Source organism: Stenella coeruleoalba, assembly GCF_951394435.1.
Source record: "Stenella coeruleoalba genome assembly, chromosome: 16".
In the NCBI taxonomy this organism is placed as follows: Eukaryota; Metazoa; Chordata; class Mammalia; order Artiodactyla; family Delphinidae; genus Stenella; species Stenella coeruleoalba.
The window spans coordinates 35367197-35394994 of record NC_137162.1 but is presented as its reverse complement, the minus strand read 5'-3'; the positions used below and the strand labels follow the sequence as shown (position 1 = coordinate 35394994).

At 38.9% G+C, this 27798-nt stretch overlaps 1 protein-coding gene across 9 annotated transcripts in view; it reads left to right on the top strand.

Annotated features, from left to right (window-relative positions):
• The window catches only part of RPP30 (ribonuclease P/MRP subunit p30), a 225247-nt gene that overhangs the window by 12679 nt on the left and 184770 nt on the right, over positions 1 to 27798 (top strand). For 7 of the 9 annotated variants that reach the window (XR_013824207.1, XR_013824208.1, XR_013824209.1 and 4 more), the window contains exons 6-13: positions 1533 to 1622; positions 9889 to 10005; positions 10555 to 10584; positions 10962 to 10999; positions 11386 to 11465; positions 14961 to 15145; positions 16310 to 16449; positions 18366 to 18453. Coding sequence is in view for 1 of the 9 variants with exons in the window: in XM_079899575.1 (XP_079755701.1) it covers positions 1533 to 1622; positions 9889 to 10005; positions 10555 to 10584; positions 10962 to 10999; positions 11386 to 11465; positions 14961 to 15070 (465 nt within the window). In the remaining 8 variants the exon portion in view is untranslated. Of the gene's footprint in view, positions 1 to 1532; positions 1623 to 9888; positions 10006 to 10554; positions 10585 to 10961; positions 11000 to 11385; positions 11466 to 14960; positions 16284 to 16309; positions 16450 to 18365; positions 18454 to 27798 lie in introns of those variants that run through there. The other 2 variants (XR_013824206.1, XM_079899575.1) reach the window with 2 other exon arrangements.

Sequence of the window (27798 nt, the reverse complement as noted above, 5' to 3'; positions counted from 1 at the left end):
ACGTATAGGAATTTGCTGATGTGTGCTTATAAAATTTTGATACCTATTGCTGAAATGCTTTTCAAGACCCTGTACTGATTTAAAGACCCTGTGAGTCCCTGTTTATTTATTTTTGTGTCACCTGTATATTGCTAAACTTTTTGATCTTTGCCAATCTGGTAGTTTGAAAATGGCAAACAGAAGCTGAGCGTGTTTTATGTTTTATCTGCTATTCAGACCTTTACTTCATCCATTCTTATCGAATTTTCAATGACTCTTTTATGAGTTGGACAGCGGTAGCAGTTGGGATGGGGCAGATTCTTTATGAGCCAAGTGTTTCTGCCAAACCAGCCTTACTTCCCAGGCTTACTAAGTTACTATGACTGTCTTAAAGCCAGGCAGCCTCTGATCACTACCTGCTTCCTGGAGCCCTGGGGTGGGGGTAGGAACGACTGAAGTGGGGATTCTGAAGAGAAAGGATAAGATGTGATATTCCTGTCACTGCTGAAGGTCGAGCTGACCGTGTGGGGCATTGTCACCCCCTCTTGACCCCTTTCTCTTGGTCCGTGCCACGGATGTTAGTTTGCCAGCACAGCCACCCTGGCAGCTTGGATTTACACCAGCATTGATAGTAAGGCTTATTTTTGTCATGGTACAAAACAGCCAATTCCTTTTATTGCTGTAAATCAAATAATGGCAAAATGAGAGCCGGGTATGCAGCTTCTAGCCCTGTCTTTTGGCCTGTACTGTTATGCTAGTAACCTTTCCCTGGCTTTATGTTCCTTCCCTGATTTTCCTTTCATCCTCATTTCCTTATCTATTTATTTTATCTTGCATGTCTTTTTTTATAAGCAGCTTCAAATCTCTTTTGGAAGTAAATGCAGAGTATCAACAAATAATAGCAAAAATGAGAACAAAGGAAAGGGAAATTAAAAGTTGAAAAAAATGCATTCAGTGTCATTTGATTTATAACAGCTCTGCTTTGACCATTTATGGAGATGCTCTGTTTCTATTAGCATTTGAACAAAATGCCATTAGTAGTGCCATGTATTTCTTTGGCCAGTCAATAGACTGATAGGAGCCACAGGTGTGGGCCAATTGCTGGCATAAAAATAAATAATTTCTGGAGTAAGTGGACCATGCATACATTCCTTTTGGCTTATTTATTTATTTTTTCTTGGATTTCAGAGCAGTTAGTTTCCTTTTTCTAGAACAATCTGAAGTAACCTTCCAGAAACTCAGCCTCTCTTAGCAACCTCTCCTTATGTAGCTGACCATGAATTAGAGGGTCTCTAGACCCTATCTGTTGAGATGGTCTATAGACATATCACTCTGCTTCAGCTAGATTACAGCTAAACCATTCAAACCAAATGTGAAGGAATGGCTAAGCATTGACTTTGTAAAGGGACAGATGTATTTGAACACAGAACCGTGTAATGCCTATGGAGTGAGCCATATCTATTTACATTTCTTTGTATCACGTTTGACCCTACCCCATTCTTAACATGTGCCAATTTTCCTTTTGGCTTTACCTGTTTTTTTCTTCTTGACAGGTTGCTTGTACACATTTAGATGTGGATTTAGTCTGCATAACTGTAACAGAGAAGCTACCATTTTACTTCAAAAGACCCCCTATTAATGTGGTAAGTGTCACAGTTTCCATTCTGTATGTGAATCTCTACATGTGCATTAACACACTGGAAAAGGGGCAGAAGAAACTGCTGTTCTTAGAGGGGAAAAAACAAAGGCTAGTAATAAATAGGCAATTTAAAAAGAGGATTTTTTTTCTAAGCTGACTAAAGGTAGAAAAGAAAGCTTAAAATAAAAAATATCCAGTGAATTACCAAGATGTGTTTGAAAGGCCTTAGAAGCTCAAATTTGTGAAGGAAATTTCCTAAGAGGATAGCTAATAATGATGGACACTTACAGTCTGAATGTTGAACATTAAGGAGACAGAGCAGCCAAGAAAGGCGTAGGACAAAATAGAGAGAGGGTTCCCAAGGCACCAGCAAACGGGAAAGGTGGGGTGGCAGGGACTGGAGGGGGCAGGGCCTGGAAAGCATGGTAGGCGTGGTCTCTGCAGAATTAAAATCTGCATTGAAATGTGCTGGCTCACACAAAAGCCCAGGGTTACCTTTATGATAACCTAAGAGGGGACCATGCATTCAACAGATCTTGTGCTCCTTCCTCTGCTATAGAATTTTTCTCGTTACCGTTCTACGTAATTTCTCTTGTTTTCCTCTACTCCTTATCTTCCACCTGTCACACCTTTTTATGTCTTACTCCATCATAAAAGTGATATTGTTTCACAATGGGAGCTGTAAGGTTGGCAGAGCTGTCAACTATTTGCATTGACAACCAGATCCTGGGAGGAGTTAGGATGCTTTTTTAGAATAGAGGCTTCCAAAGCTCTCTCCCATTCTCAAGAAGTGCTGTTGAAGGAGAAGAAAGATTTGACAGACAATCTAGATTACATCCCCAATCCTGTCAGAATGGGAAAATTAAAAATTTATGGATTTTCAGGATAGATAACTCCCCTATTCTTTTGTCTCTGTAGAATCACAAGTTCTTCAATTTTTGTTTCCCTCTCCACTGCTAAGGAATTAGCTTGATGCTGAGAGTAGGGAGATACCGTGAGAGGAGAAAATGATCTGTATGGTATGGAAAAATTGAATGCAGTGTGGAAAAATTTAAGATGGCTTGTGTTCTACCCCTAAGTGTGTGCTACTAAAGCTGTACTTGAAAAGTATTCAGAACTTTAAAGTTATATATTTAAAGGGCAAACTATAAAACAGCTCTTTTCTGATCAATAATGAGAGTACTACTGAACATATAACAATATTGGTTAAGCTCAAATCATTGTTTCCCCACATTCTTGCCGGTACTTAAATAAGTAAACACTAAAAAAAAAAAAGACCCTTAATCATCACATTTTAGAATTGGAGATATATGTTGTTAAAAGTGGTAAAATGAAGAAGGAGAAGCTGTTCAGCTCTCCAGACACAGGGGTGGGACAGACCTGGTTGACTCCCCATCAGATGAGATCTCCGATGTGCCCCAGCTACCATGATAAAAGGCTCAAACTAACACAGTTCCCAAGGTTATGACAGTCTTACTGGCCTCACATGTTGTTGCTCCCCAGAGCTAGTAGTGTCTGTCTCTAGAAGTTGCCAAAGCTTTTTACCAGCTTCACACTGCCAGTCCATTTTCCATGTAGATGGCACCCTCCTTAAGTTGCTCTTAAACTTACAACTGTTTTGCTTTTCTCCTCACCTTAATGAACTAGGAAGGCCATTTTCTAGATGGCTTTGCCTGAGTAAACCCACATACGATACTGTGTCCTTGGCTGGGAGGAGATAGTGCATGTGATGCTAAGGCCAAGTCCATGGAATGGACAGCAGTGCACAGCACATAATTCCTCATGTCCCACAACAGTGATAAGCTGCCCAGTGACTGTTTTGGCTTCGTCCTTTGATTGGTTTCTTAGGAATGTGCCCTGCTGTCCAACCCAGATTGTGAGCTTCTAGAGAGCACCAACTGTGTCATGGTCCTTTTTTCATTACCCAAATACCTTGCTTATAAGAGGTCTTCCCTAAAATCTGTCAATTGAACGAGTATATGTCTAATTTTGCATGTCTGGGTACAGCTTGGGGAACACAGCCAAATCCTGTGAACCGTTAGTCCCTAGCTGGTTGTCAGGGCTTGGCAGGCAGCATTCACTGTGAGGGGGGTGGGGCATTGGGGCAGCGTGAGGAGGAGATGCACTGGAGGCGGCAGCACTAGTACAGCCCACCTTCTGATTCCATCTGTAAGTTCCTGAAGGTGCTATTTTTTGATGGATATTTTTGGCTTCATTCCCACATTTTTCAATTTAAGAATTCTGAAAAGTAAAAATTTGACAAGTGAGAGGGATAGGCAGTACTTAACACAGTGTCTGCTTTTTTAAAAATCTGGTATGAACATTTTACATATGTTGTTTAATAAAAACTAGATGATGGAGTAGAGGGAAGGCTGTGCAGGATTATTTTTAGCCCTCGTCTAGTGTAGAAGTAGGCTGCGGTGTGAATTGGTCAGGAAGCAGAAGAGTCCCTATTAATTCATTCACCTCTTTTTCATTTAAGAGAAACTGGAATTAAAAGTTAAATTAATTAAAATTAAATTAAAAGCTAGAAGCATACAATAAAAAGTGTCCACCTTATTGTTCAGGGTAAATAATAGTAGTTGTATAGGTATCTTAATTTGGATGGGGTGGTGAGAAATAGGAGCATTAAGATATTTAATTCATTAGGCTTTAACCTAGAGGCCATAAGCCATGTGCGAATTATCAGCTCAGAAGGTTGGGATTGTAGGTCAAAGGTTATAGATTTTCACTTAAAAAAAGAACAAGTTCTGAGGTTCTAATGTACAGCGTGGGTGACTGTAGTTAATAGTCCAGTATTATAACTCAAAAGTAGTTGAGAGAGTATCCTAGGCACTCTCACCACAATCTCCACACACACAAAAAAACAAAAAAACGAAAAAAATGGTTAACTATGTCAAGTGGTGGATGTGTTAATTATCTTGATCTCAGTAATCATTCTACAGTGTAGAGTGTATGTATATCAAATCATCACGTTATAGACTTTAAATATATGCATTCGATTTGTCAATGATCCCTCAACAAAGTTATAAAAAAAAAAAAGAAGGTTGGGATTATAAAGGAGGGCCCAGGAGCTAAAACATACCAAAGCACTCCTTATGTATAACTTTCAGCTCTCAATCCTTTTGTTATTTTCACCACATGCTTAGGGCACCATAATTTCAATTATGTTAATTCCCTCTAAAATCTCCTGCAAACCTCCTCTGGAGTCTTAAGTAAGTTGTATGGGAATTATTTTATCATGTAATAGTTGGGTTTCAAAAAAGTTGAATTCAACTCCTCTTCTTGGATAGCCAGATGGCTTCTAATTATTTAGCATTTTAAGGCTTAAGCACTTTCACACCTGCTCTAGCCCAGCAGCTTTAGGGTGGGGTAGATGTGAATTACCTCTGTGGTGCAGGTGATGGAATTGAGACTCAGGTAGTTTGTGGCTCACAACAGGTACATGTCTCTCTCAAAGGTTGACTTGGGATTTGTACTTAAGCTTTGATTCTAAATCTGCTGTCATTTCCCACTGGGAAATGCTATTTAAAATTACTTCACAGCAGAGCTCTTTGTTACGCACAGAATAATTTCATATTTTAAAACATGATCTTTATGAATTCAGGTTTTGAGAAGAATTTTTTTAAGCAGCACGTATCTTCACCTTTGATTTTTTTTTTACAGTGTTAGTGCCATTCAACAATAACTTCAAGTTTATTGAGCCATTTCCAGTGATTGTATGTTTTATGCTCTCTTTCCGATGTTTTCCCCTCAGCATTTCCTTTAACCCTAATCCATTTCTGTCTTCATGGTCCAGTTAGTCCCCACTGAGAGAAATCCAGTAAATAGTATCTGAAGCAGTGAGGTTGTTCCAGGAATCTTGCCATATATCCTTGAGTTGGGTGTGAGTGCTCTGTAAACTTTATTTTTCATCACACATATTGTGAACCTAACTATGTTAAGTACTTTATTGATCCAGTACTTGGAGCAGTGCCAGCAAACCTGTCAGTACCAAAAAAATGTCTGTGTGGCCAAAAAAAAAAAAACCATCAGAAACACAGTTAAAAGGACTAATGACAGACTGGTAGAAATAGTTTCACTTATATCATAGACAGGTGACTGATCTCTGTAATATATAAAGAGCTCCTAGAAATTGATAAGGTTAAAAAAAAGAGAGAGAGAGATGATCAATCCAAAAAAATGGATTAAGAATATGGAAAAGACATTTCACAGGAAAGGAAATACAAATGGCCTTTTAACAAATGAAAAGATGTTTAAATTCATCATGCTAAGAGAAATTCACGTTAAAATCACCTATCTGATTGGCACAAACCCAGAAGTTTGATGATACACTTTTGTGAGGCTGTGGGAAAGCAGGCATTCTCATACTTTGACGGTAGCAGTGTAATTGGAACAGTCCTTATGGGGCAGTGGGTAATTTGGCAACAACTATCAAAATTATAAATGCTTTACCCTCTGACCTAGTGTATTAGTTTCCTGGGGCTACCATAACAAAGTACCACAAATGGGGTGGCTTAAACTAACAGAAGTGTATTGGCTCACTGTTCTGGAGACTGGGAGTCTGAAATCAGGACATTGTTGGGGTTATGGTCCCTCTGAAACCTTAGGGGAGTCCTTCTTTGTCTCTTCCTAGCTTTTGATGGTTTGCTGGCAATCTTTGCTGGTCCTTGGCTTGCAACTGCATAACTCCAATCTCTACCTCTGTCTTTACAACATGTTCTTTCTCCCTGTCTGTCTTCACATGGCCATCATCTTATAAGTACACCAGTCCTACTGGATTAGGGGTCTGCCCTATCCCAGTGTGGCCTCATCTTAACTAATTACATCTACAATGACACTATTGCCAATTAATGTTACATCCTAAGGTACTGAGGATTAGGACCCCAACATAACCTTTTATGGGGGGAAACAATTGAACCCATAATATCCAGCAATCCCCCAAAACACTAAAAAGTTAGTGTTTGTGCTATAGATTGACTGGAACGACCCAAAATCTATCAGTAGAGGCTTGGGTAAATGCCATACTTCTGCAGTGGCGTACTCTGCAGCTGTAAAGCAATGCTGAAGTTAGGAGCTGACGTGGAAAACCCTTCAAGTCAGAACCAGAATGTAGTAGGCTACCTTTGGGGTAAGAGAGAGGAAAAATAATAATATATATTCATATTTGCTTGTATCTGAAGAAACGCTAGAAAAAGACACAAGAAGTTAGTGAAAGTGATTATGGGAGGTGTGGGTGGGGCAAGTGGGAGCAGAGGTACAGTGAAGGCTTTTTTGCCTTCTTATGTTACTTGATTTGTGAATCATATGAACAAGTTACCTATCTCAAAGAATGAAACCAGGAATGACACCAACAGTATCATCCTTTCGAATTCAATAAAGAACTAATTTTTATGAAATTAACAGGGAATCTGTGTATTGTCCCAGTAATCAACCCCCTATTTCCTTTCTCTCTTCTTTCTCTTAAGCTTTGCTTAGTTCTTGGAATTTTACCACCACCATCTCTTTTCAAATATCACACACCTGTTCTTGGTTTGTAGCATCGTTACGACTGTTATTTCTCATTAGTAAAGAAATCATCTGCATACTCCAGAACCTTTGGTCAGAGATGCAAACAAAAGCCAATCAGGCAGGCACTGGCATTCTTTATGAGAAGGCTGTTAGGAACAATCAGGTGATGAGCTTAAGGCAATTTACATTAAAATGGGCTTAGAAGCAGGAGCTCAGGTAATGAGTCTGTATTTCATCTATCTAAAAATTTTAAATAAGGTGTTATGAAAGAAATGTTCACAGCCTTCAGTAGCACATTATCTTCAGTTTCTGAGAGTTTTCAGCTTGAAAGTGAATTTGATTAATGTACTAAGATCAGAATCAGAACTTTTTCCTTAAAAAAAATTAAGTGGATAATTATGTCCATCTAACCCTCTCCAACCCCCAAAAAAGGAGTTTGTATTTTGATCTGGTCCCCAAGGAGGGGGGGCAGCAAATTTTCCAGAATTCTTTGGGACCTGGTCACCTAGTTCTGTGTGTCATCCACGTCTTTTATGTCCCCTCTTTTCCATCCTACCGACTTGTGTTTTAGTTCAGCAACTAGAGGGGTGAGGAAAAGAAATACCTGTAAGTAAGCCTCTTTGGCTAATTAGTAGTTTTGGTAAGAGAAATAGCCAGGGGGATAGTTGAGACTAAGGTTAAAGGACATGTTTTGGTTTATCTGTGAATTTCAGTTTGCCAAGTTAACCCTGGTTTCTTTTGTGATGGCTAATCCATAGTGAACAGCATTATCACATGACCTCTTTTCCATAAGCTACTGTTTATTCACTCAGAATATAAATACATTAAATGCTTTTTGTATAAAAGACAGTTCTGTGTTACAAAGAAGTATCATGATACCAGCTCTCAAGTGTACAAGTTAGGCAGGGAGAATGAGATATATATTTATGGCACAAAGAGTATCATAACAGACATCATTCCCAGATATAATTAACACAAGCCAAAGAATTGGAGGCAGGAAGAAGTTGTCTGAAAAGGGGAGACGGGGAGGTTGCAGTGTGGAAAATAGCATGTAAATGCTAATTAAACTAATATCATATATATAGGGTAATCTAAAATAAATTCTGGGCACCTCAAGGCAGGCATAAAAGTTAAGGAAAGGGAAGATTGGGGGGTGGGGCAGAAGAAAAGAAGTCTTTGTTCAGGAAGGGCAAGTGGAAGGAATCTGCCAGTACATGTGAATTAAATAAGGTGGACTGCCAGATCTGAAGAAGACAGGTTTTTCCAGTCCTTGTAACACGCAGGAGTAGACCTCCAGCAGTCACAGCTGGACCAGTCCCAACTCATCCTCTGGGTAATAAATAGAAAATCGTTTGCCAGGCAGAGACTTGGACCATACTGCCTGGTCTTTGCCTGCTTTTCCTCCTTTGCTCCTTTGAAAGACCACTGAAGCCAAGCGACTTTGCCGTCCTGACTCTGATTACCCCCTCCATGCTAAAATCCTTAGATGCTTCGTGTGGCTGTTAAGATTAATTCTGTCTCCGTTTGGCAGTTCCCATCCTCTTCAGCCCCCACTCCCACCACAGGGCTCTCCTCATTCTCTCCTCTCCAGCCTACATGCTACATGCTTCCTCCAACCCTAGAGCTTCTTCACATACTGCCCCCTCCCTCTGCAGACGCTCCTCTCTGCTAGTTAATTAAGTCCTTCCTCACCCGCTCCCAGACTTCTGGATGGCACTTAGCACAGTGGAAGTTTTGGATTTTTGTGTAATTATTTGATGGTCTCCTGCACTAAACTGGAAGCTCTTACAAGAGAGGAACCATGTCAGCTTTTGCTCACCCATTCCCACGCACAGCTGGCTTAAATACGTATCTGTTGTGAATGGATGAAGATTTAAATCACTCATCAGGGAAGCTGCATAGTGTAGTAGATCCCATTGCCACTTCTTCCAGGCTGTTTTCTTACCTGTGGATGCCTGCCTATTAAGAACATCTTAAATATGAAAGAAGTTTCTTTTTCTCATGTAAAACGCCAAGCTAGTATGGTAAGCTTGGCAGAATTGTCAAGGGCCCAGGTTGCTTTCATCTTCTTTGCCAGGCATCCATGAGCCCCGTTTAAGATCAGGGGCTCTGTTAGTGAAGAAAAAGGGGAGAAGAGAAGAGATAGCGGGGCAGTTAGCTGTCTCTGCCACAGTGCCTTCTAAAGGTATTGTAGGGGTTAAATAAATACATAAGACTCTTAGCACAGTGCCTAGCACATGGCACTCAACTGTGGCCCGTTAGTTTCTTCCTTCAACATATGCATAATAAATGACTTACCCGAGAGGCGTTCCACTCCTGTTCTTTGGACGTTTTTCAGCTCATTTCTTTGTCTCTTCATTCTTGGGTCAAATTACTTGGTTTACTATGTTTGCAAACAGTTTATCCTGCGTGTAGGGAACACATCTCCGGTTTCCTTTTGATAATTCATGGAGTAGTAGCCCTTCTGCCACCCCACTGGGACGTTGCTCTCCTCAGCCTCTTGATGATTCCTGTTTATATAAAGTCAGCTTCCCCACAGCTAAGATAAACTCTGTTGAGACAGAGCCACAGATCTGTTTTCTTCTCCTGTAGATGGTGCCATTCGGGCACAAATCCGCCTTTATTCAAGGCTGTACCTGGACATGCAGGAGGTGGGCAGTGTGGGGGAGGGGTGTGAGGTGAGGGGGAAGTTCAGTGAAAATAAAGTAAGACAGTGTGTGTTTAGCTTTAACAGTTTATTTTCTTCATTTCCTGTGAAGGCAATTGACCGAGGTGTGGGCTTTGAACTTGTCTATAGCCCCGCTATCAAAGACTCCACAATGAGAAGGTACACAATTTCCAACGCCCTCAATTTGATGCAGGTCTGCAAAGGAAAGGTATGGTTCCATAATTTTAGGATATTTTTCAAACCTAGCAGTTTATTATTATTAATATACTGGGGTTGTCAAGCTGACCCCATATCCTTAAAGCAGAAACTTCTCAATGCACAGCAACAAATTCTCCCATTTCAATGAGCTCTGCAAGTTTTAAGAGAAAGAAAAATATCCTAAGGAAGAATAATATGAGGGGGGAAAAGTTATATTGAAAGTCTTTATCTTTCAGTAAAGAATTGGCCGTTTACCTACTGTGAAAGAATCATCTAGATACAGTTGTCATCATTGAGTTGAATTAAGGTTATATGACCTTTTCAACTAGTTTTTTAAACTAATGCATCTTTTCTAAGAACTGTTGGGAAGGCTTCTTGTTCTGTTTCTTATTTTAGGCTGCTTTAGTTTGACATGAGGTCTTTCATCCTTTCACTTTATTTACCTTAACTTTAGAAGTTGGTATTTATGTTAAAACTTGATTACTGGTTATTTGTATTATAAGACTTCAATTTTTTGACATTTATCAGAGATTAATATTGATTACTTTCTATTTCGTAGAATGTAATTATATCTAGTGCTGCTGAAAGGGTAAGTCTGGCATTAAGTACTTTATTTTTTCCCTTTTCAAGTTAAATTAGTCATGTAATAAAGGTTTATTGCATGTTTTCGTTTTTAATTGCATTTGCTCATTGTAATTGCTGAAGAGTAAAATTTATCTCCATTCCTTTGGGGCTTCAAATTTTGTTTATATAAATAGTTTTTCCTTTAAATTGTTGCAAAATGCTTTTCAGGGATCTTTTATATTTTCAAAAATGTAAGTAACCCGTCAAAATTATAAGGACTTAAATTTATGCAGTTGACTTCCTTGTTTTTAGATACTTAAGCATCCTATTTACTGCAGATGAAGTCACTGAAATGTTACGAATAACTTCTTTCATATCTATTTTTTGTTCATTTTATTTTAGCCTTTAGAAATAAGAGGCCCATACGATGTGGCAAACTTGTATCCTTTTCTGAGTAAGAAGTCATTGAAATTTTCTTTTAGGAAATTTGGAATTTGGTATGTTATACTTTAACAAGATTTTTTAACCTTTTACTATAAATTTATCAATTAATAGCTTCAAAACCAAATTACATCAGGTTGTGAAAACTTCATCCTTTTGTTTTCTGGATTAAGGGTGAAATAGAAAAAGGGGGAAAGAAGGACTCTATAAAAGCTTAGAGTTAAATGAGTCTTTTCTCAAATGCCTGTTCCATTTGGAGTAAGAACTATAGAATTAAAGTGTCTCTCTCAGTGCCTCTCTCTGGTGAACTGGCATTGTCAGTTATGTTTCTGTTAGTCTCCTGTCCTCAGCTGACGCTGGGTTGAAATCTTTAACGACCCCCCAGAGGGTTGCTGTTCGGGCTGTCGGAAAGTGACGCCAAGGCCGCAGTGTCCACCAACTGCCGAGCGGTGCTTCTGCACGGAGGTGAGCAAGTCCTTCCAAGAAAAACACCAAGTGGTCATGTTAAGAGCCAGTCATTTCTGTGAAACAGTTGAGCCATATCTACTTTCATTATCCTGCCCCTCAGAGTTCCATTAGGATCATCTTTTCTGAACCTGTTTAGCCATACCCATCAGTGCTTTCTCGCCCTTTACTTCAGGCTTTATTTTCAGTAGTTTGTGGAATGAATATAGTTTGCCTTCCAGAAATGAGTATTGAATGCGTTCTTTCCAGTTCTGCACGTGTGTCCCCGCCTGCATTTTGATAGGCTTCTCATCTCCCTTTTTCCTCCATAGGGACATGCTTTCCCTGCTGAAAATCACTGTTTTAGAGAACTGAACGGTGAAAAATATATGTTAAGCCAGTTATGAGGAACACAAAAGCACCAAATACGTTTTTAAAAATCCCGCTAACAAACTCAAATCATAACTTTTCACATTTATTACTTGTGATTATTGTCTCATGTGTGGTTTACCTGTTCAATTATGCACAGACTACACATTTCTTACTCACATTTCATTTATATATATCTTCCTCCTCACCTTAATTTCACTACTTGAAGGCACTGAATTTCTTACTCATCAGATGATAAAAATTGAACTAGAAGTGTTTGATATGCTAGGACTTTGGAGAATAAAAATGAGGCTTTTTAAAAGAAAAAAGTTTACACTTTTCATCTGTTGTTTTATCTTCATTCTCTTTGTAAGTTTTAGCACTGGTGGTAGTGGTCAGGAAGCAATTGACTTGATATCACCCAGATGAATGTTAAACTTCAGAATTGGTTGCTACATGTAAACTGGGTGATTTAGCATATGAATAGTTAGGTTATTGAGAGCTTGTGTATTACGTCTGGATTTTAGTGATCTGATTTCCACTTCGTAGAACTGGTTACTGTATTACCATGAATTAGATGATTTTGCTTTTGTTTTCAACATTTTTAGTTTGAGATTGTTGTATTACATAGCCTAGACCCATCACATAAGCTCTGGGAATGACCAAATTAATTAAAATTTTATCAGGATTTTCTTGGAATTAGGGAACAGTTGGTTCACACTGGTAGTTCTGCCATTATTTTTGTCTATTTTAAATGAACATAAGGAATCGTCAAGATTTTGGATAACAATTAGTGGTTTAAAACAGACTGAGACAAGGAAGGGAAGTTAATTTTTAAAATTTAGTAGGGAAAAATATGAAGATCTGTGCTTCAAAAAACTCAGCTATTCAAAATAAGTTACATATAAAGCTAGGCTTTTACAGAAGCTAAACTAAAAGAAGCCTTGTGGACTTTAGCATTCCCATTCATTCTAGTTGTGCCCAGGACAGTCCTAGTGTATGCCTGCTGTCCCTGAAGAATTAACAACACATCTACAGGATGTTATAATTACCCTGACTTTAGTTGACATTGGGATCAATTTGAGACAGCAGTTTCAAAATTCAGTCTACTAGGATTGCAAATTCAGCCTAAGGTTACATTAGAAGAAATACAAGATTCTGAGGCAGGAAGATTCAAAGTGTCATCATTATCCTCTGCACTGATAAGTCCTGGCTGGCATCTCTATCACCCTGAGTGCCACATTTAAGAAGGACAGCACTGCACTGAAGCACTACCAGAAGATGGTTAATTCTTGGAGGGTGTGAAAACCTTATCATGAGAGCAATTGTTGAAGGCAGTGCAGGAATGGATACCTGGAAAACAGAAGACTTGGGACATGCAGTAGCTGGGCTTCTACATGGGAAGGCTTGCTACAGGGCATCACAGTTAGATGGGTCCTGTGGGATTCTAGAAACCAATGAATAGCAATTCTAAGGAGGTTGTGGGGAGGGGACAGAGGAAAGAGGTTCAAGATCTAAAAGAGTTACTTTATCTGATAATTATGAAAGTCTTGTTTTTCAACGGTTTATAATCCGTTGTCTTAGATTAAGAAGTAAATGTTCATGTGATGTAAAAAAAAATATTTCTGAGATGAAACTAATATAATTTTGAAACTAATGCATTTAGTTTTGTTACAAAGTGTTGATTTTCACAATTTAATTTTTATATTTTTTATTCATTCTACTGATTTTTAGACGTTTACTCATAATCATAGTGATAAACATCTCTAAATGTAACATTTTTTGGAAATCACGGGCAATTGCTGTTTATTTTGAGGTTCTCTGATTATGTTGGTATTTTAATGACCTTGAGAGCAGTTTTGTCCCTTTTATAAATTAAAATGCTTTTAAATAACTGGCAAAGATTTAGTAGACTTGGTAAATTAATCCTGATAAATGAGAAGGTAATATTTAACTTTTAGAATTGACTTTTGTACATGAAATAAGAAATAATTCTTAACTAAATTTATGTTTATCAAATCCTTTTGATTTTTATCTCCTTTGTATCCAAGGGGTCTCTCTTTCTCTCCTCCCCAGTCCTTCCCTGTTTCCTAAGGACTCAGTTTAAATCTCTTTTCACGGCACTGTGGCCCTTCACAAGTACCAGCCTCGTTTCCCCCTAATTTTTTCATGCTCCTCCTTTACACCGGCCATATTGTCCCCTAAGTATATTAGATTCTTCTTACCTCTCTCCCTATGCCTTTGCAAAGCAACACTTTCCTCTCCTTTCCTTTTCCTTCTTCCCTATTCTTAGCATCACTTCTTTCATGATACCTTCCTGATTCATCCAGGCAGAGTTACTTCTTGTGGTGCCTCCATTCCTATTATATTTGCCCCTGATGTGCTATCTCAGTGTGTGGTAGGAAGAAGTACTGTGTTAGGCATCCTAAGATCCTCTGTAGATGACACAGAGCCTGGCCCCTTAGTACATTTTTAGCAGAAGTTAGCTACATTTAAGTTGAACTCTACTAGCAACCTGACCTAAACTTTCAATAATTCCCATTCTTCTTTGTTCATTGTCACCAATATATAAGAGATCAATAACCATGTGCGTTATTCCTCGTTCACTCAACAAGTATTTCTTAAACACCTGTTAAATAACCAGGCATTGTTGGATGTTCGCCATACAATTGATTCTTCAGAGGTATAATCATGATCTAGTGGTGAACACAGATAATGAATGGTCTGTGCTATAAAATGAAGTGAGCACACACACAACCAGGGAAGCAGACTGTTGTAGTTGCTGTCTTGATTCATTTGTGTTTCTACCACACTTTAAGCATGTGCTGCACCAAGCTCTGAAACTTCGGTTCTGGCTACCTAAGATGCCTCGGACAGACCATTAGAGATAACCTGCCCTATATAGTTTTACCCTTGGGGTAGTCCCTTTGGAATGAACTAGATGTTAAAAATATACAGATATTTGTAGAAGCTGGTGGTGGGGCAAGGTGAGAACTGTAAATGGCATCAACACTCATAGCAGTTTATTATGGTTTCATCATTTACTCATGCTGTAAGTCACAGTAACATGGGGATGCTTGTTAAAACCACCTCTTTTGAAATCATGGCTTAACTTCAGGCACTTTGGTTTCCCTGTTTGTCTTATAGAAACTAGAAAAACTGCTTTTGGAATTATTTCCACGGTGAAGAAACCTCGGACATCAGAAGTAGATGATGATTCTCTTCCAGCCTGCAAGAAAGCCAAGTGTGAGAGCTGAAATGAGTCCCCGTCTCTGTCAGCACTCCCTTCTGCCTTTTGAGAATCCATCAGCCGCAACAGAAACGGAACCTCCGTATGACTCACTATTTTCACTTGGAGCTAGATACCGGTAGTCTATAAAAGCAGTCTTATATTTAAGCCATTAAAATAGCAAAACCTAGTAAAGCATTTAAAAAAAAAAAAAAAAAGGCTGTCCCCATAAAGAATTTAGATATTTTAAGAGAAAAGCAAAGACTAGTTCATTTATCCTTTCCGTTAAGTGATAAATGGAAGGTATAATTGAATAAGATGTTTCAATATTCAAGAGACTCTTTAAAAATGTTTCTTGCTCATTTAAAAGTTCATGCTTTTCAGCTTTACTTGATATACATGGCTTATTTAAATTTTACTGCTCAAAAAGTGGTTATTTTGAGGACTCTTAAAACTTATGTTAAGGGGTTGGCTTTTAGTTGATCTACTCTTGCTTTAAGCCTCTCTTTCATTATAATCGTCAAGTCCAAGTCCTTTCTAAAAGGAATTGCTATAAAATTTGCGGAAGGAAAGGAAAAGTGCACGTAAAATCACACTTGGCCTCTTCGTTTGCTGGTTCTTACCTCCGTGATGTCCTTGAAATAGGATTCCTTTGAGTTGGAAGCCCCTGAAAACCTAATATTGATTTTTCTAATTGCTATAGTAAAAATCTCAAAGCACTGGACTCAATCAACTTTGGAAATAATTTTTTTAATAGCAGGATCATTATATTAAGTAGAAGTAGCCTTTTTTGTAAATATCTGCATTTATGCTATATTGATATTAAGAAAATCATTTAGATGAAGATATGAACACTGTTCTGAGAGTCAGAGAATAGACAATTTTAAAAAGAAAGCTTTACACCAAACTCACTTATGAATTTAGATCCTTAAATAAGATATTGGTAAAACAGAGTATACCATAACCAGGTGAGATTTATTCTAGAAATGTAAGGATTTTTCAGTTCTTTTCAATGTACTACACTTTATCATATTACTAGGTCAAATGAGAAAAATCAGACTCATCTTAATAGATGCCTGTAAGACATTTGATAAAATTTAAAGTCCACTCCTGACTTTTGAAAAATAAACAAGAATAAAAACCCTTGACAAAATACAAATAGAAGAATATTTCACACATATGTGTATATGTTCATTTCTCTTTATATATTGTATATATATTAAGCATCATGGTTCTAAAAATAAAGCATTTTTTACTTCTTCTTAAGCAATATGATGGATTAGCCTACTACACTCCCTCCATAAAACTCATGGCCACTGCTGCTGAGCCCTCACACCCAGAGTCTGCCACTTCCTTGAGTGCCAGCTTGCTTCTGCCTTCACCCCACTTGGATTCACCAAAAGTTAGGTGTGTGTTTATTCACAAGTCTGTTTATGCCATTGTATTTAGCATTGTAAAATTAATACAAGTTAATTTAAAATTATAAAAACTGATGAACCAGGAGGGGAAAAAAAGAAATTCCCTGGAAAATTAATGCTTTTGAAAAGTTTGGAAAAGATGAGTCATTAAAAAGAACTGTCAAAATAGTTGTGAGCAAGACAACTAGATTTAGAGGAGATCCAGTGGAAATTCTGCACTTGGATTGCTTTACCAGAGTCTTTGTAAGTTCTCTTTTTTCTTCTTTTTTTTTAAATTGAGGTAACATTGTTTATAACATTGTTTTACGTGTATACATTATAATTCAACTCATGTGTACATTACAGCTTGCCAGCAAAAGTTTCCATCCATCACCATACAGTTGACTCCTTACCCGATTTGCTTTCCCCCCCATCCCTCCTTCCCCTCTGGTAACAACTACTCTGTTCTCTTTATCTGTGTGTTTGTTTCATTTAGTTTGTTCTTTTTCTTTTTTTTTCCCCACATAAGAGTGAAATCATATAGTATTTGTCTCTCTCTATCTGACTTATCTCATTTAGCATAATACCCTCAAGGTCCATCAGTGGTGTCACAAATGGCAAGATTTCCTCTAACTTTATGGCTGAGTAGTATTCCATTTTATATATGTGGGGTGTGTGTGTGTGTGTGTGTGTGTGTGTATATACACACACACACACACACACACACACACCCCACATCTTTATCCATTCATTTGTTGATGGACATTTAGGTTTTTTCCATATCTTGGCTATATAAGTAATGCTGTAGTGAACATAGGAGTATGTATATATTTACGAATTTGTGCTTTCATATTCTTTGGATAAATTCCCAGAAGAGGAATAGCTGGATCATATGGTAGTTCTATTCTTAATTTTTTGAAGAATCTCCATAGTGTTTTCCTTAGTGACTGGACCAATTTACATTCCTACCAATAGCACATGAGGGTTCCCTTTTCTCGACATCCTCTCTATAACATTTCTTATTTCTTGCCTTTTTGATAATAGCCATTCTAACAGGCTATCGGGCGTGACATAGGTATTAGCATTATCTTTCCACATATATCTCCTCAGGCAAGGGAAACAAATGCAAAACTAAAAAGCTGCACAGCAAAAGAAACTATCAACAAAACGAACAGACAACCAACAAGGACCTACTGTATAGCACAGGGAACTATAATCAGTATTTTGTAATAACCTATAAAGGAAAAGAATCTGGAAATATACATATATATATGTGTGTGTGTGTGTGTGTGTGTGTAAAAGTTTTTGTCAGGTTAAAAAAAAAAACTACCTACTGAATGGGAAGATACTTTAAAATCATATATCTGATGAGGGGTTAATAGCCAAAATATATAAAAAACTCATACAACTCAACAACAAATACCAAACAACCCAATTTAAAAATGGGCAGAGGGGGCTTCCCTGGTGGCGCAGTGGTTAAGAATCCACCTGCCAATGCAGGGGACATGGGTTCAAGCCGTGGTCCGGGAAGGTGCCACATGCTGCAGAGTGACTAAGCCCATGTGCCACAACTACTGAGCCTGTGAGCCACAACTACGGAACCCATGTGCCACAACTACTGAAGCTCACGTGCCTAGAGTCCATGCTCCACAGCAAGGGAAGCCACCACAATGATAAGCCCACACACTGCAACCAAGAGTAGCCCCCGCTTGCCACAACTAGAGAAACCCCACGTGCAGCAACGAAGACCCAACGCAGCCAAAAATAAATAAGTGAATACAATAAAAATGGGCAGAAGATCTGAAAAGTATCCAATATATCTTTGGAAGATGTACCGATAGCCAATAGGCACATGAAAAGATGCTCAACATTACTAATTATGCAAATCAAACCTAATGAAATATCACTTTTCTTTCTTCTTTAAAGAGACTGGAACTCAACAAACTGTAGATCTCCCATCAGTGGAGCCATACTTCCAAGAATAGGCTTTGACCTTTCTTTAAAAGATTGGCACGTGAGTGTACATTTATATATTTTAAACTTAAAATGTTTAAGGGGATGTATGTTCAACTTTTTTTTTGATGCCCCACAATGATCTAGTTTTTCAACCAACTGACTATATTTTAGCCCCAACTGTACCAGGTATAACATTGAGGTCTTTCGTGTTATATTAGAAAGGAAGAAAAGTTAATGGCACAATGTGAGTCTTGAAAAACTCAAGAAAAGCAACTGGGTAAAGGATAGAAATACAGGTGCTTTTTAGCACCTGTATTTCAAACACATTTGTTATGTATTTGCAGTTGTGCCTGCTTTCTGTTTATGAGCAGGTGCTTATCCTATTATTCAAAATAGGAGGGCATGATGGCTGGTCACCAGTGAAGAACAGCAAGTGGGTTTCTTTAAAGTTTGCTTTTGTTAGAACGTGAACTGGTTTAGTTGCAACAAGGTGACATTACCTTCAGTAAAAGTTCAGCAAAGTGGTCAATTATAAAATAAATATAAAAGCCAGTAGTTTTCATTAACAATAACATGTTATAAAATACCATTTTAAAAGATGCCCCTGAGGGAGGAGCTTCAAGATGGCAGCAGAGTAAGACATGGAGATCACTTTCCTCCCCACAAATACATCAGAAATACATCTACATGTGGAACAATTCCTACAGAACACCTACTGAATGCAAGCAGAAGACCTTAGACCTCCCAAAAGGCCAGAAACTCCCCACGTACCTGGGTAGTGCAAAAGAAAAAAGGAAAAACAGACAAAAGGATGGGGCCAGGACCTACACTATTGGGAGGGAGCTGTGAAAGAGGAAAGGTTTCCACACACTAGGAAGACCCTTCATGGGTGGAGATTGCGGGTGATGGAGGGGGGAAGCTTCGGAGCCACGGAGGAGAGAGCAGCAACGGGTGTGGAGGGCAAAGCAGAGAAATTCCCGCACAGAGGATCAGTGCTGACCAGCACTCACCAGCCCAAGAGGCCTGTCTGCTCACCTGCCGGGACGGGCAGGGACTGGGAGCTGAGGCTTGGACTTTCGAGGTCGGATCCCAGGGAAAGGACTGGGGTTGGCTGTGTGAACACAGCCTGAAGGGGGCTAGTGTGCCACAGCTAGCTGGGAGGGAGTCTGGGAAAAAGTCTGGAGCTGCCAAAGAGGCAAGAGACCATTGTTTCGGGGTGCGTGAAGAGAGGGGATTAAGAGCACAGCTTAAAGGAGCTCCGAAGACAGGCGCGAGCCGTGGCTATCAGTGCGGACTCCAGAGACGGGCATGATACGCTAAGGCTGCTACTGTAGCCACCAAGAAGCCTGTGTGCAAGCACAGGTCACTATCCACACCTCCCCTCATGGGAGCCTGTGCAGCCCACCATGCCAGTGTCCTGTGATCCAGGGACAACTTCCCCAGGAGAACACATGGCGCGCGTCAGGTTGGTGCGTCATGCTGGCCTCTGCCGCCGCAGGCTCACCCCACATTCCGTACCCCTTCCTCCCCCCGTCCTGAGTGAGCCAGAGCCCCCAAAGCAGCTGCTTCTTTAACCCCGTCCTGTCTGGGCAGGAACAGACACCCTCAGGCGACCTACACGCAGAGGCGGGTCCAAATCCAACGCTGAACCCCGGGAGTTCTGCAAACAAAGAAGAGAAAGGGAAATTTCTCCCAACATCCTCAGGGGCAGCGAATTAAATCTGCACAATCAACTTTATGTACCTGCATCTGTGGACTACCTGAATAAACAATAAATCATCCCAAATTGAGGAGGTGGACTTTGTGAGCAACGATATATTTTTTTCCCCTTTTTCTCTTTTTGTGAGTGTGTATGTTTCTATGTGTGATTTTGTCTGTATACCTTTGGTTTTACCATTTGTCCTAGGGTTCTGACTGTCCTTTGTTGTTTGTTTTCAATATAGGTTTTAGTGCTTTTTATCATTGGTGGATTTATTTTTTGATTTGCTTGCTCTTTTCTTTCTTTTCTTTTTATTTAAAATTTTTTTTTTAATAATTATTTTTTATTTTAATAACTTTATCTTATCTTCTTTCTTTCTTTCTTTTTTTTTCTCCCTTTTATTCTGAGCCGTGTGGATGACAGGCGCTTGGTTCTCCAGCCAGGCGTTAGGCCTGTGCCTCTGAGGTGGGAGAGCCAAGTTCAGGACACTGTTCCACCAGAGACCTCCCATCTCCACGTAATATCAAATGGCGAAAATCTCCCAGAGATCTCCATCTCAACGCCAAGACCCAGCTCCACTCAATGACCAGCAAGCTACAGTGCTGGACACCCTATGCCAAACAACTAGCAAGACAGGAACACAACCCCACCCATTAGCAGAGTGGCTGCCTAAAATCATAATAAGGCCACAAACACCCCAAAACACACCACCAGACGTGGACCTGCCCACCAGAAAGACAAGATCCAGCCTCATCCACCAGAACACTGGCACCAGTCCCCTCCACCAGGAACCCTACACAACCTACCGAACCAACCTTAGCCACTGGGGACAGACAACAAAAACAAGAACTACGAACCTGCAGCCTGTGAAAAAGAGACCCCAAACACAGTAAGTTAAGCAAAATAAGACAGAAAAACACACAGCAGATAAAGGAGCAAGGTAAAAACCCACCAGACCTAACAAATGAAGAGGAAATAGGCAGTCTACCTGAAAAAGAATTCAGAATAATGATAGTAAAGATGGTCCAAAATCTTGGAAAGAGAATGGAAAAAATACAAGAAACGTTTAACAAGGACCTAGAAGAACTAAAGAGCAAACAGTGATGAACAACACAATAAATGAAATTAAAAATTCTTTAGAAGGGATCAGTAGCAGAATAACTGAGGCAGAAGAACGGATAAGTGACCTGGAAGATAAAATAGTGGAAATAACTACCGCAGAGCAGAATGAAGAATGAAAAGAACTGAGGACAGTCTCAGAGACCTCTGGGACAACATTAAACGCACCAACATTTGAATTATAGGGATCCCAGAAGAAGAAGAGAAGAAGAAGAGGACTGAGAAAATATTTGAAGAGATTACAGTTGAAAACTTCCCTAATACGGGAAAGGAAATATATAATCAAGTCCAGGAAGCACAGAGAGTCCCATACAGGATAAATCCAAGGAGAAACACACCAAGACACATATTAATCAAACTGAAAAAAATTAAAGACAAACAAAATATATTAAAAGCAGCAAGGGAAAAACAACAAATAACACACAAGGGAATCCCCATAAGGTTAACAGCTGATCTTTCAGCAGAAACTGCAAGCCAGAAGGGAGTGGCAAGACATATTTAAAGTGATGAAGGAGAAAAACCTACAACCAAGATTACCCAGCAAGGATCTCATTCAGATTTGATGGAGAAATTAAAACCTTTACAGACGAGCAAAAGCTAAGAGAATTCAGCACCACAAAACCAGCTTTACAACAAATGCTAAAGGAACTTCTCTAGGCAGGAAACACAAGAGGAGGAAAAGACCTACAATAACAAACCCAAAACAATTAAGAAAATGGTCTTAGGAACGTGCATATCGATAATTACCTTAAATGTAAATGCATTAAATGCTCCAACCAAAAGACAGACTGGGTGAATGGATACAGAAACAAGGCCTGTATATATGCTGTCTACAAGAGACCCAGTTCAGACCTAGGGACACATACAGACTGGAAGTGAGGGGATGGAAAAAGATATTCCATGCAAATGGAAATCAAAAGAAAGCTGGAGTAGCAATTCTCATATCAGACAAAATAGACTTTAAAACAAAGACTATTTCAAGAGACAAAGAAGGACACTACATAATGATCAAGAGATGAATCCAAGAAGAAGGTATAACAGTTGTAAATATTTATGCACCCAACATAGGAGCACCTCAATACATAAGGCAAATACTAACAGCCATAAAAGGGGAAATCGACAGTAACACATTCATAGTAGGGGACTTTAACACCCCACTTTCACCCATGGACAGATCATCCAAAATGAAAATAAATAAGGAAACACAAGCTTTAAATGATACATTAAACTAGATGGACTTAATTGATAGTTATAGGACATTCCATCCAACAAAACAGAATACACTTTATTCTCAAGTGCTCATGGAACATTCTCGAGGATAGATCATATCTTGGGTCACAAGACAAGCCTTGGTAAATTTAAAAAAATTGAAATCGTATCAAGTATCTTTTCCAACCACAACGCTATGAGACTAGATATCAATTACAGGAAAACATCTGTAAAAAACACAAACACATGGAGGCTAAACAATACACTACTTAATAACCAAGAGATCAATGAAGAAATCAAAGAGGAAATCAAAAAATACCTAGAAACAAATGACAATGAAAACACAATGACCCAAAACCTATGGGATGCAACAAAAGCAGTTCTAAGAGGGAAGTTTATAGCAATACAATCCTACCTTAAGAAACAAGAAACATCTCAAATAAACAACCTAACCTTACACCTAAAGCAATTAGAGAAGGAAGAACAAAAAAAACGCCCCAAAGTTAGCAAAAGGAAAGAAATCATAAAAATCAGATCAGAAATAAATGAAAAAGAAATGAAGGAAATGATAGCAGAGACCAATAAGACTAAAAGCTGGTTCTTTGAGAAGATAAACAATTGATAAACCATTAGCCAGACTCATCAAGAAAAAAAGGGAGAAGACTCAAACCAATAGAATTAGAAATGAAAAAGGAGAAGTAACAACTGACACTGCAGAAATACAAAGGATCATAAGAGATTACTACAAGCAACTATATGCCAATAAAATGGACAACCTGGAAGAAATGGACAAATTCTTAGAAATGCTCAGCCTTGGAATGAGCAAGGAAGAAATAGAAAATATAAACAGACCAATCACAAGCACTGAAATTGAAACTTTGATTAAAATCTTCCAACAAACAAAAGCCCAGGACCAGATGGCTTCACAGGCGAATTCTATCAAACATTTAGAGAAGAGCTAACACCTATCCTTCTCAACCTCTTCCAAAATATAGCAGAGGGAGGAACACTCCCAAACTCACTCTACGAGGCCACCATCACCCTGATACCAAAACCAGTCAAAGATGTCACAAAGAAAGAAAACTACAAGCCAGTATTACTGATGAACATAGATGCAAAAATCCTCAGCAAAATACTAGCAAACAGAATCCAACAGCACATTAAAAGGATCATACACCATGATCAAGTGGGGTTTATCCCAGGAATGCAAGGATTCTTCAGTATGTGCAAGTTGATCAATGTGATACACCATATTAACAAACTGAAGGAGAAAAACCATATGATCATCTCAATAGATGCAGAGCAAGCTTTTGACAAAATTCAACACCCATTTATGATAAAAGCCCTCCAGAAAGTAGGCATAGAGGGAACTTACCTAAACATAATGAAGGCTGTATATGACAAACCCACAACCACCGTCATTCTCACTAGTGAAAGACTGAAACCATTTCCTCTAAGGTCAGGAAAGAGACAAGGTTGCCCACTCTCACCATTCTTATTCAACATAGTTTTGGAAGTTTTAGCCACAGCAGTCCGAAGAGAAAAGGAAACAAAGGAATCCAAATCGGAAAGGAAGTAAAGCTGTCACTGTTTGCAGATGACGTGATACTATACATAGAGAATCCTAAAGATGCTACCAGAAAACTACTAGAACGAATCAATGAATTTAGTAAAGTGCAGGATACAAAATTAATGCACAGAAATCTCTTGCATTCCTATACACTAATGATGAAGAATCTGAAAGTGAAATTAAGATAACACTCCCATTTACCACTGCAACAAAAATAAAATAGGAATAAACCTTCCTAACGAGACAAAAGACCTGTATACAGAAAATTATAAGACACTGATGAAAGAAATTAAAGATAATACAAACAAATGGAGAGATATACCATGTTCTTGCATTGGAAGAATCAACATTGTGAAAATGACTCTACTACCCAAAGCAATGTACAGATTCAATGCAATCCCCTATCAAACTACCACTGGCATTTTTCACAGAAGTAGAACAAAAAATTTCACAATTTTTATGGAAACACAAAAGACCCCGAATAGCCAAAGCAATCTTCAGAAAGAAAAACGGAGCTGGAGGTATCAGGCTTCCTGAGTTCAGACTATACTACAAAGCTACAGTCATCAAGACAGTATGGTACTGGCATAAAAACAGAAATATAGATCAAGAAAGCCCAGAGATAAACCCACACACATATGGTCACCTTATCTTTGATAAAGGAGGCAGGAATATACAGTGGAGAAAAGACAGCCTCTTCAATAAGTGGTGTTGGGAAAACTGGACAGCTACATGTAAAAGAATGAAATTAGAACACTCCCTAACACCATACATAAAAATACACTCAAAATGGATTAAAGACCTAAATGTAAGGCCAGACACTATCGAACTCTTAGAGGAAAACATAGGCAGAACATTCTATGACATAAATCACAGTAAGGTCCTTTTTGACCCACCTCCTAGAGAAATGGAAATAAAAACAAAAACAAATGGGACCTGATGAAACTTAAAAGCTTTTGCACAACAAAGGAAACCATAAACAAGACGAAGAAAAGACAGAAGACCTAATGGGCAGAAGACCTATATAGACATTTCTCCAAAGATGATATACAGATTGCCAACAAGCACATGAAAGAATGCTCAACATCATTAATCATTAGAGAAATGCAAATCAAAACTACAATGTGACATCATCTCACACCAGTCAGAATGGCCATCATCAAGAAATCGACAAACAATAAATGCTGGAGAGGGTGTGGAGAAAAGGGTACCCTCTTGCACTGTTGGTGGGAATGTAAATTGATACAGCCACTATGGAGAACAGTATGGAGGTTCCTTAAAAAACTAAAAATAGAACTACCATATAACCCAGCAATCGCACTACTGGGCATACACCCTGAGAAAACCATAATTCAAAAAGGGTCATGTACCACAATGTTCATTGCAGCTCTATTTACAATAGCCAGGAAATGGAAGCAACCTGAGTGTCCATAGACAGATGAATGGATAAAGAAGATGTGGCACATATATACAATGAAATATTACTCAGCCATAAAAAGAAACAAAATTGAATCATTTGTAGTGAGGTGGATGGGACTAGAGTCTGTCATACAGAGTTAAGTAAGTCAGAAAGAGAAAAATACCATATGCTAACACATATACATGGAATCTAAAAAACAAACAAACAAAAAACGGTCATGAAGAACCTAGGGGCAAGACTGGAATAAAGACGCAGACCTACTAGAGAACAGACTTGAGGATACGAGGAGGGGGAAGGGTAAGCTGGGAGAAAGTGAGAGAGTGGCATGGACATACATACACTACCAAAAGTAAAATAGCTAGTGGGAAGCAGCTGCATAGCACAGGGAGATCAGCTCGGTGCTTTGTGATCACCTAGAGGGGTGGAATAGGGAGGGTGGGAGGGAGGGAGATGCAAGAGGGAAGAGATGTGGGGATATATGTATATGTATAATTGATTCACTTTGTTATAAAGCAGAAAGTAACACACCATTGTCAAGCAATTATACTCCAATAAAGATGTTAAAAAATTTATAAAAATAAAACAAGTCTACTTTAAAATGGGAAAAAAAAAAAAAAAGTGGCCCTAATCACAAAGACATAAATTACCAAGAAATGATGGGACTCTGTGAGGAAAACTGTTAAATAAAAGTGACGTGGGAAATTAGACTGGAATACATGAAGGGAGTTGTGGTACATCAAATTCTCCCCCGATTTAATCTATGAATTTAACAAAATCCAAAACAAAGTGTCTGTATGTATTTTTGTTTGCTTGTGTATGGGTTTTCTTTTTCGGCTTGCTATTTTGAAAGAAAAAAGTTTGAGAATAGCTAGGGAATTTTGTAGAAAAACAATGAAAGACACTTGTACAGCTGAGTATTACAGAGTACAACAGAACTCTAGTAACTAAAACTGTATAATTGGTACAGAAATTCATATAGAAGAATGAAAGAGCTGGGAGTCCGGAACACTTCAGTTATAGGAAGTAATGATGGATTGTTCAGTAAGTGGTATTGGAACAACTGGTTACCTGGCAGGAGAGGCAGGACAGCACAGTACAGTACAGTTAAGTGCAAAGACTGTAGACACACTGCCTGTGTTAAAATTCCAACTTGCTAGTACTTACTACCTGTAACCTTGGACAAATGACGTAACCACTCTGTGCCTCACTTCCTTCTTCTCTTCTCCCTATGGCATTATTGCAAGGGTTAAGTGGATTAAAATTTGTAGAAGGCCCAGAGCAGAACCTGTCTCATAGAATGTACCTACTAAATGTCAGCTGTTATTCTGTCATTTAGGGAAAACAACAAGTCCATTCCCTACCTCATACCCAGTACACACGCATAATAAATTTAGGTGGATTAAAGATTTAAATTTTTTTAAAGTGTAAAATACTAAAGAAAAAGGTAATTATTTAAAAAGAAAATAAGCTTGGATTGGAAAAGACCTAAACGTGGTCACCAGAGCCAGGAAACATAAAAGCTTGATCAATTTGTCTATAAAAATTTAGTGTTAGAAAAGTACGAACAACTAGGAAGGAACATTTACAGTGCATATTCCAGAGAGGAATATGCTTCTTTAAAGAAATTGCTTTTAAAAAACAAATATGCAACATGACAAATACTGCTAGTGTCCATCCAGATCCTTTTTTTTTTTTTTTTTTTTTTTGCGGTACGTGGGCCTCTCACCATTGCGGCCTCTCCCGTTGCGGAGTGCAGGCTCAGCGGCCATGGCTCATGGGCCCAGCCGCTCCGTGGCATGTGGGATCTTCCCGGACCGGGGCACAAACCCGTGTCCCCTGCATCGGCAAGCGGACTCCCAAACACTGCGCCACCAGGGAAGTCCCAGGTCCTTTTTACCAGGCTGGTGTACCCCTTCTCCAGCTGCTGCAGATGTTGGATATTAATGGTTTATCCTCACCCTCCCCTGGAGGTTGGCCCATGGTGAATGCCTGAGCAGGGCCTTACAGCCTGGCCTTCTGGCCTCTGTGGTGCAGTTTATGCTCCTGAGCTCCCCATGGGATTAGGTTTAGGAGAGACTTCTTAAACCATGTCTTTGCCTCTTTTCTTTTCTTCTCCTGCCCTGTCCTGTTTTCCTCAGTCCCTTATAGACCACTGTCAAGAAATCACTTCCACAAGAATCCTTATTTCAAGCACTGCTTCCAGGGAACCTGACTTAATAGAAAATTGAGCAAGGAAGACTGGCCCAGAAAAATGCTCAATAAACCTGAAGATGCTGAACTTTTTTAGTAATCAAGGGAAAATAATCAAAAATATATCTTTCTTTTGCTAATTGGGTTGAAAAAATAAGACATTTATAAAATGAGTATTTTCATGATTGTGGGGAAA